The sequence below is a fragment of the Macrobrachium nipponense genome, chromosome 24 (genome assembly GCF_015104395.2).
Source record: "Macrobrachium nipponense isolate FS-2020 chromosome 24, ASM1510439v2, whole genome shotgun sequence".
NCBI lineage: Eukaryota > Metazoa > Arthropoda > Malacostraca > Decapoda > Palaemonidae > Macrobrachium > Macrobrachium nipponense.
In genome coordinates, this window is record NC_061091.1 from 55,116,776 (window position 1) to 55,131,775 (window position 15,000).

At 37.6% G+C, this 15,000-nt stretch overlaps 1 protein-coding gene across 1 annotated transcript in view; it reads left to right on the top strand.

Moving 5' to 3' along the window:
- The window catches only part of LOC135205644 (tyrosine-protein phosphatase 10D-like), a 247,217-nt gene that overhangs the window by 45,893 nt on the left and 186,324 nt on the right, over window positions 1–15,000 (top strand). Inside the window, 1 exon segment of the mRNA XM_064236462.1 lies at window positions 11,415–11,661. Coding sequence (XP_064092532.1) covers window positions 11,415–11,661 — 247 coding nt within the window.

Genomic DNA, 15,000 nt, shown 5'->3' on the forward strand with positions numbered 1-15,000 from the left:
ATTACTTCTTAATATACTAGAGCCCTTTTTATAAGTTCCTTAGGTAATATACAACATATTACAAGAGTGGCTTGTTTTGAATGGATTGTTACTTGTAACTGCTAATATACATGAGCTGCCTCTGGTAACGATAATGAGAACCAAAACGGCCCAACAAACATCGACTTGTAGCTAAATTTGGAGGCATTAAAAGATCCCTCATCTTCAGAAGTTGACACTCCTCTCTAAAGATGTGACGAGGGTGATCAGTGGTTCTCAGTTGTTCCTTTCCAGTACTCGTGTATAATAATAATAATATAATAATAATAATAATAATAATAAGAATAATAATAATAATAATATAATAATAATAATTTTATAATTGACAAGACATTTTTATCCCGTGCACTTGCCATCGAAGAGAGAGAGAGAGAGAGAGAGAGAGAGAGAGAGAGAGAGAGAGAGAGAGAGAGATAATATTTTACAATGGCTACTCTTTTATTGCCAGAGAGAGGCAGATTTTTTGTCGTTTTACATTTTCTCTATTATTTTTATTAGAGAGAGAGAGAGAGAGAGAGAGAATTAATATTTTAAAATGGCTGCTCTTTTATTGCCATTTACCAATGCAAAGAGAGGCAGACCATTTGTCGTTTTACATTTTCTCTATTACTTTTATGAGAGAGAGAGAGAGAGAGAGAGAGAGAGAGAGAATGAATATTTTAATAATAGCTGATCTTTATTGCCATATACCAAGGAGAGAGAGAGAGAGAGAGAGAGAGAGGGGGGGGGGGGGGTGGGGGGGGGGGGGGGTGGCGATCCCAGCTGCCTGAAACATTAGCTCGTTTTGACGTGACGGATTGATGGCTCTTCCTGCTTCCTGCCGTCAATATCTTCAAATCGCACGCATTTGCATGGATTCTGGCACGATTATTCGTGTCTTTCGTTAAGTGAGATGCCCGATACCCGGCACGCACGAGGGATTATAAGATAGCGGAGACGCGGCCATCAATCAAAGGCTTTTCCTGGGTGATTTTGCGATGTATTTGTATTTGTGTGTGGGGGGGAGGGGAGGGGGGGGAGTAGAGGGGGGGGGTAGTGAATGGGTGGGGGATGGGAGGGGTCATTGGTATTATCTCGTGGGGTACCGGGGCGGGGGGGTGGGGTAGTTGGTGAGAGGCAAGTAGTGTAGCGTGGGCATGAGGAGCCTTGAAATATGGAGGGGGGTTGTATGACTTAGATGGTTGGGGGTATTATGGGAAGATGGTCTGGTGTAATGTGATGTCTTTTTTATATATTTACATATATACTATATATATATATGTATATATATATATATATATATATATATATATATACTACGATATAGGTGTGAATATACACACACATATATATATATATATATAGATAATATGTTATATTTATAATAGTATATACTTGTATATATATATATATATATATATATATATATATAGCATATTCTAGTAATATATATCACTATATATATATATATATACATATGGCGTTCGTATATATCAACACATAAAATGGCGTTTAGTCATAGTTATTTTTGGCACCTTGCAGATATGTATGTAAACAATTATCCCACGAGCGAAAAATAGCTTTATAATCATCTTAGTTGATTAAGTTCCTGCATCTTAATTTTTCGCATTATGGCGATGGCGCAGCTATTCTTTCTACATGAAAGTCTTAATCTGGCGACGAATGTTGCGTAATGGTTTTAAATTGGGCCCTGAGGTCGTTTTTCTGCGGCATCATCACCAAAAATAAAACATTTCGTCGAAAACGCGCCAGGGAAAATTAAGACGGCTTTATTCCACGAGAAAATGAGCCAATAACAGGGAAGTTTGTTGCCGAGATTCGGAGGTTGTGGGTTTTCAATTTTCTTTCATCATTTTATTTATCTATTTGTTTTTTTGGTCGTTGCTGCAACTTTGGTAAATTTGTTACATTAACCCATCCCTCTTTCTATGTACACACGAATAATATATATATATATCTATATATATATATATATATATATATATATATATATATATATATGCACACCAATAGCTCAGGCTTTTTTCTGTGATAGGAGTTGGCTGTAGAAAAAAAAAACAGGGCAACGGTGACAGAAGTCCATTCACAACCGCATTCGTCCATTTAACTTCCGAACTGAAGATAAACGGGATTTTATTAGAAAACTTGCTCAAAACAAGCCCCTGTATATGTATGCTGAGGGTTCATCTTTCCGGCCACCCCAACTTGTACATTGTCCGAAGCCCTCAATTTGTGTGATTTCTGTATCTCTCTCGATCTTCCTCCAAAGACTTTCGAATTATACTTCCGAATTATACCTTTCATCCTCCGCTGTCGCTAAGGAGTCAACCCACCTCAAAACTCAGTAAATTAGTATTTAATTTTGATCTATTTCTTCGTATCTACTTTTCTCAACCTGTCAGAACTGTCTTCACATATTCCTTTCAAAATAATTGTCTACACTTCTATAGAGGAGGAGTTGGCTCTACAAACACCAGATAATTATGTCCTAACTTTGCTGCTGTACGTACTTGTCATTTCTTCTTAGCCTTTGGCACAGACAAACACACACACGCACACACTACATTTATTTAATGTATATATATTGAGAGAGAGAGAGAGAGAGAGAGAGAGAGAGAGAGAGAGAGAGGAGAGGTCATTCTTAGAGAATGCATATTCGATACTAACAGATCGATCGCAGAGCACCAAACAACAACTAGCTTTTGGGATTTTTCTTGTATTAATTAGGAAAACAAAGTGCCATTGTGACATCGTTAGATCCTTCCCCCCCTTTCCCCCCCCCCCCACCCCCCCCCCCCCCCCCCCCCACTTATTTGTTTTTGTTTTTCGCTTCTTTGAGCAAAGAAAGGTCTTTACTGATGACTTGTTGACATTTTGTCTTCGTCCCATCTTCCCTACTCTTTCCTGTTCTAGAGCGGTCTGAACGCTCAGGTGAATGATGGTGACAGGTTGAAATACCTTTACTCTGATTCTTACTTTTGCTTGTGTGTTGGCACAGAGAGAGAGAGAGAGAGAGAGAGAGAGAGAGAGAGAGAGAGAGAGAGAGAGAATTAGTATTTTATATGGCTGCTCTTTTATTGCTATTTACCAAGGCAGAGAGACAGACCATTTGCAGCTTTACATTTTCTCTGTTGCTTTTATCAGAGAGAGAGAGAGAGAGAGAGAGAGAGAGAGAGAGAGAGAGAGAGAATTAATAATTGCTCTTTTTTGCTATTTAGGATGTGATACCTTTACTCTGTTTCTTACTTTGCTTTTGTGTTCAGAGAGAGAGAGAGAGAGAGAGAGAGAGAGAATTAATAATTGCTCTTTTTTTGCTATTTAGGATGAGATACTTTTTTCTGTTTCTTACTTTGCTTTTGTGTTCAGAGAGAGAGAGAGAGAGAGAATTAGTGTTTTATATGGCTGCTCTTTTATTGCTATTTACCAAGGCAGAGAAACAAACCATTTTTCGTTTTACATTTTCTCTATTGCTTTTATCCAAGAGAGAGAGAGAGAGAGAGAGAGAGAGAGAGAGAGAGAGAGAGAGAGAGAGAGAGAGACCTTTTCAACCCCGCAGGAAAATGTTTTGCATTGTTGGGGGAAGAAAGACGAGGCGAGAATAAACCGGTGGTTGCGAATGAAATGGGGCTGTATTATGTCGCGGGGCGTAGATGTCCCAAAAGGGGCCAAACTGTATGAGGACGTCGCTGAATATATCCTTTTGTATATTGTGTATTGTGAATTATTGTGGCTCTCGCTGCGAATACGAATGCTGAATGGGCTTGCGAGCTTTCCACGCAACGAAATCTGCGTTTATTGTAGATATTCTTTTTTTTTATAAGGGGGCTGGATGGTGGGTGCTTGAGTACTTTGGACTGTCTTCATGACCATGTTTATTGATCATTTTAAGAAAGGTTGCAATATTGACTATTGCGCACTGAACCATTGCCCCCTCTCTCTTGTATTCTTTTTGCTGGTGATGTAGCCTACAAGTTTAAGGCTTGTAAGACTTGTCTCAAGTGATAGTTTGAAGTTTTTAAATCTTACTGTAATGGGCGTTATGTCTGTCCGTCCGTCTGTCATTCAATCACGGCCAAACGGGTGGTTCGATGGGCATGAAACTTCGCTGGGTTATAGTGGGGACCCCTAAGATGGTATAATGGGGTTTTATCCGACACACCCACCCCGCCCCCCTGATTTGCTAGTAATGATAATGATAGTAAGCCATTTTAGAATGCTGCTCGATACGATTGCTCATCTTAATGCTACAACTACTGCTACCACCACCAGTAATAACAAAGATACAAAACCAAGATAAGAAATCCACCTAGAATGGTAAAATACTCCCTGCTTGTTGGTATATCTGTGGCTTCAGCCGTGCCAACTATTAAAATAGAGTTCCCATCATCCGCCTGGGCTTCGTGTTGAGGCCATACATTTGTCGGTGTTGTAATGCTATCCGGGGACAGATAGAGGTCTTCCGGTTTGGGCAGGTAATTTATGGGATGTATGGGGAAGGGCCTTGGTAAGGCCTCCTCTGTGCAGTGCAGGTATAATGTAAAGGTTGTCTGGGGAGGACTCCTACTATATAAGACGAGTTATGGTAGTCGTGGATTTGGGGGGTTGGGACGGATATGGAGAAGGTTCTGGTGGTACGTGAATTTCCTAGTTTAGGTGTGAGCGCCACCGAGGCCTTCCTCTTGTGAGATACGTGGAGGGCCGGATACGTGAATGTGTAGTGGCTGTAGTGGATAGGCGAAATCTGGCTGAGATGAAATGGGTGGGCTGAGTGTTTTCTGTTTTTAAGTTTATTTATTCATTTTTTTTTTATATCTGGATGGAATGTTTCTTTGGTTTGGGAATCGACAACTTTGCTTTGTTTCGTGAATTTGATGGTTACTATTTGGGTCTTAAGTTACAATTACAGTGAAAATTCGCTGCTTTATAGATTTTTAGCTTAGAATAAATGTTAGGTCAACGTCATTTTTCTTCCTTGGCTGTCTTGCTTCATTATCTTTATATATGTTTTTGTTTCCTTTGTTTCTTAGGAATGGGTGATTATGTGTATACATGTGTGTATGGGTGTAAGCATTGTTTACATATACACACACACATATATGCATATGTGTGTGTGTGTTATATACACTGAGAGAAAGAGAGAGTGAGGGAGAGAGGGAAGGGGTGGGGGGGGGGGGCTAAGTAGCCTAAGGCAGCAAATATTCCCGTTGAAGGAGGCTTTTTGGTGCTTTGATTCATGCTTTCCTCTTGAATGAAAGCAAGTGAAGATGAAGCTTTCCTCATGTAATGTCATGGTGTTTCTGCTTGCACCAGAATGCTAAGGCTCACTACAAGTGTGTCTGGCCCTTCTCTCCAGGCTATATTTACCCGAGTCAAGTATAGTGGGGAAGTTCTGTTTGTTAGCAAGAGGCAGAATTGCGTTTGATGAGTTCTGTTGCAATGTGGTTTTTTTCCTGATTTATTTTGATTAACATCTGGTTTATTTTTTCATTGTTGAGGAGGCTTGGGTTTTTTCGTTATTTTGTTTTATTTACTTTTGCTTAAAGTTTTGGTGGTGAAAAATCATACAGTACTAATCCGTTTAGTTTTTCGCTCTACTTACTTTGGGCAATAGGAAGTGATATCTTCTTGTATTCATTTTTAACTTTCGTAATCTGTGGTGTCTTTTACTCTTTTTATATAGTTAATTTTTATATTCATCTGCCTGGTGTAGTTCAGTTTCGTCCATTCAGCATTCTAGTAGTTATCATCATTATTATTAACGGTTCTGTCTTTGTCGCTGAAATATTATTATGAAATGGTATTTTACTAATACTTTCTTTACTGAAATGGTATATCGGGTGTTAATTTTGGTCTTTAAATCGGGATTTTAGTAAGTGGACGAATTTAAACGTTCCGAGGGTGCTGGGACATAAGTCCACCTTTAAAGATGTACGTATATCTAACTTAGATATATTGAAATTTATTTCGTTTTTATAGCTTTCAGAACATTCACGTGTAATTTCGCTAGGTTGAGTTTGAGTCATCATTGAGCCATCGATATCGTTATTTCAGCTAGCCGTTGGCAATGGATGTAGCCTATACGAATTGCAAAAATTGCGCGTAACTTTTCAAATTTGCCTGCAATTTTAACATATGAATTTTATTTGAATGATGACGGATCCACTGGTTGACAGATGCAATAATATGAGAAAGTTTCACAACTTCTGCACAAAACTATATATCATTTTTAGAACGTCGTTGTATTATTTTCTCATTGTATTGAAATACAATTTACTAATTATGGATTGCCGCAGGATTTGGCAGTCTTATTCGATAAGATTTTGTATATGCAAAAATGCGAACTCGGCTTTTCGAACATTGTGTGTTTGATTTGATATGAATGCCGTTTAAAGTTATGATCTGGTGCTCCAACGTCGGTTGCCATGAAGGAGTCACTGCCAATTTTCCAAAATAAGTGAACACGATTTGATTGCTTGCATTTTTTGGCACTGTTAACTGACTGCAACATGAATGGTCATCGACGGTGTAACTACATAAATTTCTAAAATGCTTTTACAATGTTATGCCTTGTTTGAATAGTTATTAATTTATTATAATCGGGCATCATAATATCAAACGGCGATTAACCATGTAAGCAAATGTCTAGGAAAAAATATCTTATATATATTATGTATATATATACATATACACATACCATAACACACTATTACATATCCACCACACACACACACACATATATATATAGATATATATATCTATATATTATATAATATATATATAATATATATAGATATATAGTATATATATATATTATATATATATATATATAAATATATTATATACAATATATACAGCGAAACCCACCATGTGAAAAGAATGCACAAACACACAGAAAACGGAGAACGTACGCGAAGAAAACGGAATGCGAACACTGAAGCCCTTCAGCGCGAGTTATTAAAAAGAAAGGAAGGGTTAGAATTTCGACCTGAAGCGGGCAGCTTATAATACTGAATCGGATATCGGTATCATCTCCAATTGTGGCGAACGAATGCGCTGTTGCAATTGCAAAGTAAGATATGAGAGAGGGATTATATATGCGGGGTGGAAAAGGGTCAGGGAGAGCTTTTGGCTTCAACTCGTGCATTTAAATCTCATTAGAATAGAAAAAGTGGCCCCGTTATATATGTGTGGATTTATTTGGTTTTGTCTTACGGTGGTTTATATGCTTTCAGTTCTGTGTAGTTTGTAGGTTTTTAAAGTGACCTTGTTTCTTCGTTCGTATTCTTCCTTTAATTTGCAATATACATTCACTTGAAGTTATGCATTAGTTTTATTTGTAGTAACAATGACGCGTGTTCCAGTTTCGATAATAATTGTGTTTACTTATATAGTTTGTGCATTCATTCGCTGCAATTTGGATAACCATATGTTATGGTCTCGTTATTAGAGACCAGCAGGTTCAAAAAAAAAAAAAAAAAAAAAAAAAAAAAGACATTGGGCTGGAATGACGACGAAAGGCAAGATAGATCAAGGAGGAGGACTTAACAAAACACAAAAAACACAAAAATAACCATAATATTAATTTATTTACAGGTTAAATTACATTATTTACAAGTGAGACCAGGTTTTGGGTGGCGAAAATACAACTATCAATTATCAAAATAAGTAGATAATCAGAACCCTTAATAAGCCAGAAATAAAAGATGTGAACATACACTAAATTAGAGCCATACACTTGCTTGACACCACAGTAAGTATAATGATGCACATATCATTATCAGAGCCATACATTTGCTCGACACCAAAAATTAAAGATTTCAATAAGAACAGGCAATCACACTAACAGCATAAATAATAATAATAATACCAATAGGCAGCACAAAAACCAAAAATAAATACCAATCACATCACATAACACCCAAGCAGCAAAATAATCAAACAGACAAATTCATAAGAATTGTCGAAGACACAGAAGCAGACGAGTCCTCTTCCTCTTGCTGAAGTCACAAACGACTTCCAGCTGCTCCAATACTGCCAGTCTGCCAGGCTGCTGTTGCCTTCTCAACTGAAGGTTCCGAGAACCTCTGGGATCGCCATCCAAAAGACCAAAACCTGTCTGCAGCTGTCACTCACACCACGACAAAAGTAACCTCGTCACCATGACGATAAATACTGACGAGTAAGGAAAGCAATGCAACAATTGTAACGAGTGTTTAAAACAAATAACGACTAAGCGTTACACATATCATTGGATAACTTTCATGGAACTTGAAAATATACAGTAAACACACACACAAATATATATATATATATATATATATATATATATATATATATATATATATATATATATATATATATAATATGTGTGTGTGAGTGAGTGTGTAAGGTTTCTGTACACCAACAAGTTTCATGAAAGTTATCCAATGATATGATTATCTAAATCGCAGCGAATGAATGCACAAGCACGCATACAAGCACGTGTAAACACAACCATTAATCAGGATATAAAAAAAGCGTGTAAATTTTAATAAAAATAAAACTAATATATAACTGCAAGTGACTGCATATTCTAACAAATAGGAACACGACAAGCGAAGAAACCAGACAGACAGACAGATAGATAGATTGATAGATGGATAGACAGAGAGATAGATAGACAGATAGATAATTCTAAGTTCATTTCCTAAGCTTATGTACATGATAGTTAGTATACAGTGTTGGGTCACCAGAAGGGTAGAGAAATGCATACGATAGCAATTCAGCTCCAAAAGACTTGCGGAGAACCGGAAAGTAACACCTTGGGACCCACCCATTGTAGGGTGAAAAGTCCACAGAGAGAGAGAGAGAGAGAGAGAGAGGAGAGAGAGAGAGAGAGAGAGAGAGAGAGCAGAATCATGACTTATAGAAGATTGTACGGTTCGCTGCTTAAAAGTATAACATTATGCTGGTATAGGCCTGATTGTACTGATGAGATCCCAGCAAGTTGGAAACCAGACAAAGTAACCTTCCTTTGTATGATCAGTAATAAACGAGAACCACGCAGTGCTTCGTGGAGTTTGGTAGCTTTATAACCTTATTATTATGTGATTATGGCATCACAGCGGGTGAATATGCTCGTGTATATGTATTGAAGTGCTCGTGCATAGTTACATAAAACGGTGAATACGCGCTTACGTCTATTAACTGTATAAATAATACTTGTACAGATATTTCTCCACATATTTTATGTACTGTTTCGCTATAAACCGTTATTTCATTTAGCTCAGTCCCCTGAGAATAAAATAATAATGGAGAAATAAATGCACGAGGTTTTACGGCTCTTTTGACGAGCAATTTCCCACAAAGAAGATTAGACTTAATTTGATGTTTTGTATTTTCTATTCAATTCATTTCATATGCTGCCGGTTTTCATGGTGTGTGTGTGTGTGTGTGTGTGTGTGTGTGTGTGTGTTCCATATTTGAAGGGAAAGCACAGCTTGGCCTGAAGTGAAATGTACCTGCTTTATTATGATTTTGTTTTACTGAATTTTATGCGTGATCAAGTTTTATTTTCTAACTCTCAAAATAGAAATTAACTTGGGGAAGTGTTCCTTGTCCTAACATTTAAATATGATTTGAATTATCATGTGTAAAGTAATTAGGTCATTTAGGGTAAATCAAAATGAATTGTAAATAAATCAGTTATAGGAATTCAATAGGTACATTACTTAGTATTGTATTGTTCCTCTTATATATATATATAATATAATCAGTATATATTATATATAAATTCTTCTGTTAAAACAGGATACGTCTTAAGTATAAAATGCCCATTAAAACACTCTGGTTTAAAGCTAAGGACTATATATCAGTGGACTGACTCCCACCCTTATCAAGTAGTAAATGACATAAGTTGCATTTGCGAAATATATAGTGTGAGACATGCCCTTAGGTGGTGCCTGGGGTCACCGATAACCCGACGTTGGTTCTGTCAGTTGTCTTAATCCGCTCCATCGTTGCCTTGAAGAAGATACTGTCTATATGGTCAGAGTCTCAGGCTCCATTGGAAAGGTTGATCCTATTATCTTGTTGTTTTATCGGTGACGATTCTACCATCTGACATTTGTATTGACAGCTGCTTTTGTTTAAAATTCGGGATGAGTTCCAATCCATGGTATGCTTCGTGTTATTTATATGATGGGAAATTTCCGAACTATGTTGTCCAATCTAATATGTGCGTGTGTGTGTGTGTGTTTATATATATAAATCATCTATAGGAATTCAATGAGTGCATTACTTAGTATTGGTTCGTTCCTTATAATATATATATATGTTTATATATGTGTGTGTTTATATATATATGAACAGTATATTTACTTATATACGATCAGAATGGTCTACCTGAATGCCATGATTGAGGATAACGAACGCATAATTTATCGTGGCCCAGTGGCTTATCGCATTGTCGCTGTCTCCTCTATGTAAATGAGCTGCCAATTACCATCTGAATTGCATTAGCAACGGGAATTGAGCTAGGACAGAGAAAGCACCTAATTTGCGTATGATTGAATGCTAATGGTGTGCATCGCTCATCAGTCGACTTGGCATTGTTATTCACAGTGCAAAATTCAGTGTTTAGTATTGATTAAACTGCTTCGTGCCAGCAAGGGCCTTTGCCCCATAGATGGTTCACAAGTTAGGTAATGTGTTTAGGGTATGAAAGGCCTGATGTGGACCCCATGACTTGTTGCATCCAACAGGGGCGACTGCAGAATGAATTGTGGTTGCCTAAAGGTTTTCCTCTGACTGCGCTGAATGACGCGATGTTTAGTTTCACGTGAAATTAATTCTTTTTCTGTTCCTGAACAGGATTCATGAATAATGGCTCTTTGTCCGTTCTGGCCAATTCATTTTTTAACCTACTGGTCTTTTGTAAGTTATTTTCTTTTAGATTTTATTTGTTGCGCTTAATTATACGAAGCATTTAATTGGCCCTTTTACAGTGTCCGTTTGCTTCTGTTGACAGATGACGTTCTCTTATTTTTTCTTAAGTGTAACGCTGAAATTCATGGTAGTTGCCTTATTTTGTTAAGGATTTTTTTTATTTGTTATTTCTCTCCTATTTTTTGGTAGGTCATAAGCAGGGATTCAACTTTTTAATTTAATTTATTTATTTATTTATTTATTTATCTATTTATTTATTAATTTATTGTTTTGTGTCCTGAACTTAATGTTACGAATTATGCATTTAGTGACTCGCGCATAACTTATTTTGTTAGATATTACTTATGTTTTCCCAGACTTACTTTTTGACGTTTTTCAAGGTCTCATATGTTGAATAATATTGTCTGCACTGACTGCTTCTCTGATACTTTTCTGTATTTCTTTTGTAGGTCACAAGCGAGGACGTCTTCCTCCCCGTCCCTTCTGAGCTCATCTTCGACGAAGGGGGACACTACCGCTTGGATTACAGACCCCCTTACGGCAACCCCCCTCCCAACTCCACCTTCTCCCCTCTCAGGGTGGCCGATGGGATACAGCTGACGAGGGCGCTGCCAGGAACCAGATACGATTTCAGATTATATTACAAGAACGACAGCTTCACCGATTACCTCATCTTCGAGGACTCCGTTACCACAGGTGAGAATTTGGTCGAAAAGGTGTGCGCATGTCTCATCCCCGTGTTGACTTCTTGAGGGTATTCTAAAGGGAATTAGATTTTTCTCGCTTTGTGCAGATTTGCGTTATGTTTGTGTTGGAACCTGAAGCTTTTTTTTTTTCTTCCTTTTGGGTAATTATATAAGGCGAATGCTCAGTACATCTTCATCCTCAGGCAAATCAGCTGTATAATATCCGTGGGCGCCAGATTCACCTTTGTTTATGTCCCGAATGTTAACGAATCTTACTTTTCGTTTTTGAAGTGTCGTGAGTAATTCTAGTCAAAAAGGAATGAGTTTTTAATGGAATGGTGCTCCAGGGGATTTTGAATTCACTTTAACATGTTATTTTAACAGCTCTGGAAAATTACTAAAAATTAGTAATGAGAGAGAGAGAGAGAGAGAGAGAGAGAGAGAGAGAGAGAGAGAGAGAGAGAGAGTTATATCCAAGTTAATGATTAAATGAAAAAGTCATTGATTCATCTACATTGAGTGGGACATCTAAGAGGGATCCACCCGGATGACAATGCCCCATACAATAGCTGATTAGTATCACGTTCACCTGTAATTAACCCTCACCAGGTAGACGTAAATTCTAGTTACCATGAGAGAGAGGCTCGGTGGTGTTTTCGATATCCTGTTCGGCGGCTGCAGTAGACGAGGTCCCTGTTGCACGTAGTGGGGTCGTGAAAATCTTCTCATTTAATTGAGGTCGTGCTCTATTGAAAGCCCTTGATATTGTTCGCATTACAATGATGTGATTTCGCTTTGATGTGACTCTTTACCCTTTAAAGATGAGGTGTGTTTCTGTCGTCCCCCTGCTCGTTACGTGGTCATCTTTTGGGCTGGGTTTCTGGCCAGGTTGTGGCCCACGACCGCGTTATCTGGACTGCCAAAGGTGTCTTGAAAGTTTCAACGAGACTTCACATTTTCATAAGATAAAGTCGTGAAGCCTATGTTCAACCTTCCGCCTTCATCCGGACTTGGGACTGGCATGACTGCATAAACTCTTATCTATCGACAGAATCATCTATTTACTTTAAAATCTACAATATTCACCAGTTAACATCGCCGCCGGTTAAACAGGTTACATAACAGCGCGTGATCTAATTTTTGCTTGTTTGAAATAATTAAAAAAAAAAGTCCTTAAAAACTCCGTTACTTCGTATGGGATTTCAATACGACAGAGGGCAAATTTATAAAAGCTCCGGTTGGAAGCTTATTGAAGTTTTTGCCCAAAGGAATTAAATGCCTGTGGCTGTTTTTCGGGTTTTATTGTCGTGAGAAGGAGTGAATTTTATTTTGATAATATCCACTGGATTTCTCTATAGTTTGATGCGGAATATGTCAACGCATTTTTCCATCTTTAAATTGTTTCGTTGGATATGAAAGGGGCAATAACCGTGATATGGTAACGCTGCCTTACCCCCCGCCCCTCACGCACGCATATATATATATATATATATATATATATATATATATAATATATATATATATATATATATATATATATATATCTTCCTGTGTGTGTGTGCGTGTGTGTAAATGTAGCACTGTGTTTTCTCCGCCAAGTGTCCTAATCTTTCGCAGCACTAATTACCAAATAACAAGCATTAACAAGATAGCAAATGACGAGAAACGGCAGAATAGATCTGCACGAACGAAACTGCCTTCACGGATCTGTTAATCGGAAGAACTAGCCATTCACGGGTTAATATATATTAGTAGAAAAATGTAGATTATATGACGGACCTGAAATTTACGGGACTTTGAGTAGGCTTATTCTACAACTACTGTACAACGTAAGCTTACAAATGCGCTGAGCATATTCTGTAACATAACTGGAATGTTGTTATTTATCTGTTAATTGTTTTTTTATTGTAACGCAACTGATGTTATTTATTCGTCTGTTAATTGTTCGCTCTGGAGTATATTGGTTATTGGTACTACTGTCTGATTGAGCATTTGTTTCTGCTTGTAGGGTTGATGGTTTTTGTTCGCATTTGCAATAAAATGAAAGAAGAAATGCTGCCGTGAGTTGTATCTTCCCTTGGATTTCTATGTGTGTGTGTGTGTGTATGTATGCATGTATGTATATTATGTATATGATATATAAACATATATATCCATATATATACTTTCGTATATTGGTAACAATGACTCTTACCTGTTATTGCTTTGCAGAATATTTATATCCGTAAGTAAATTTATTGTTGAAATTTAGGTTGTATAGCATATTTATAAAGAGCATTTCTGTTGTCTGTCAGTTATCCAAAACGCAGTGTAAATAATATCGTAAACTGAGCGTTGCAGTCCCGGCTTTTCCGACGTATTAGTCTGTTATTTTCTCTTCTCATCTTCCTTCTGTCATTTTTGACAAATAGGCATTCTATTCTGCGGAAGCTTCCCTGGTAAGGGTCTTCGTCCATGCAAGTGTATGCACATTTATTATAGTAAATAATACCTTGTTCCCAGTAGATCAGTGGTAATAACATCGACGCACAGCGTAGACCACAGGTAATAATGCTGTGACACACAGCGCTACTGACCTTAATTTTGGCCTCCTCTCAGGGGTTTTATGCATTCGGCGAATATTCGTAAGTTATGGAATGTGGTCATGCCTGTATGATCAGCTCGTATGTCATGACGACACTCGGATGTGAACAAGACTGGGTTGCATCTTCACGCGAGTACAGCTGACTGCTCTTGCACCTCACTGATTGATTAAGATTGATTTAGCGTCACGAGGCAGCATCATTGAAGCCTCTTCCATACTTTATATGCACCTCATACTCGTGTGAACTGTTAGATTGTCAAGTTGATTAACTGATTGCCGTTACAACCGATAGGATCGCTGAAGCTTCTTGCACACCGGGTTCACGATTCATACTCCTGATCATGATATTTGCGATTCGTCGCTGATTGGCTGATTGACGAAGAATGATTTGACACGAAGGCCGTTAGTGTCCCCGGAGCCTTTGAAGCATCATGATGTGTGTAACTGACAGAAATAGGTAAAGGTGCATTTAAAGAAAAAAAAAAACCATACCCTTATCTTCGGGATATCGGAGGTTATAAAGAAGAAAAAAAGACGCGTGGCGGAGTTATAATGAATAATTACCTGGCGTTACGATTGCCAAGGTTTTTGCCAGGTTTTGTGTAACTAAGCAGTATTATCACATCAGTGAATGATCCCTGTTTATATATATATAACTATATATATATATATATATATATATATATATATATATATATATGTATATTATATATATAATTATGGTGCCTCCTCATTTTCATATAACCTGCAGAGGATTGTGGAACC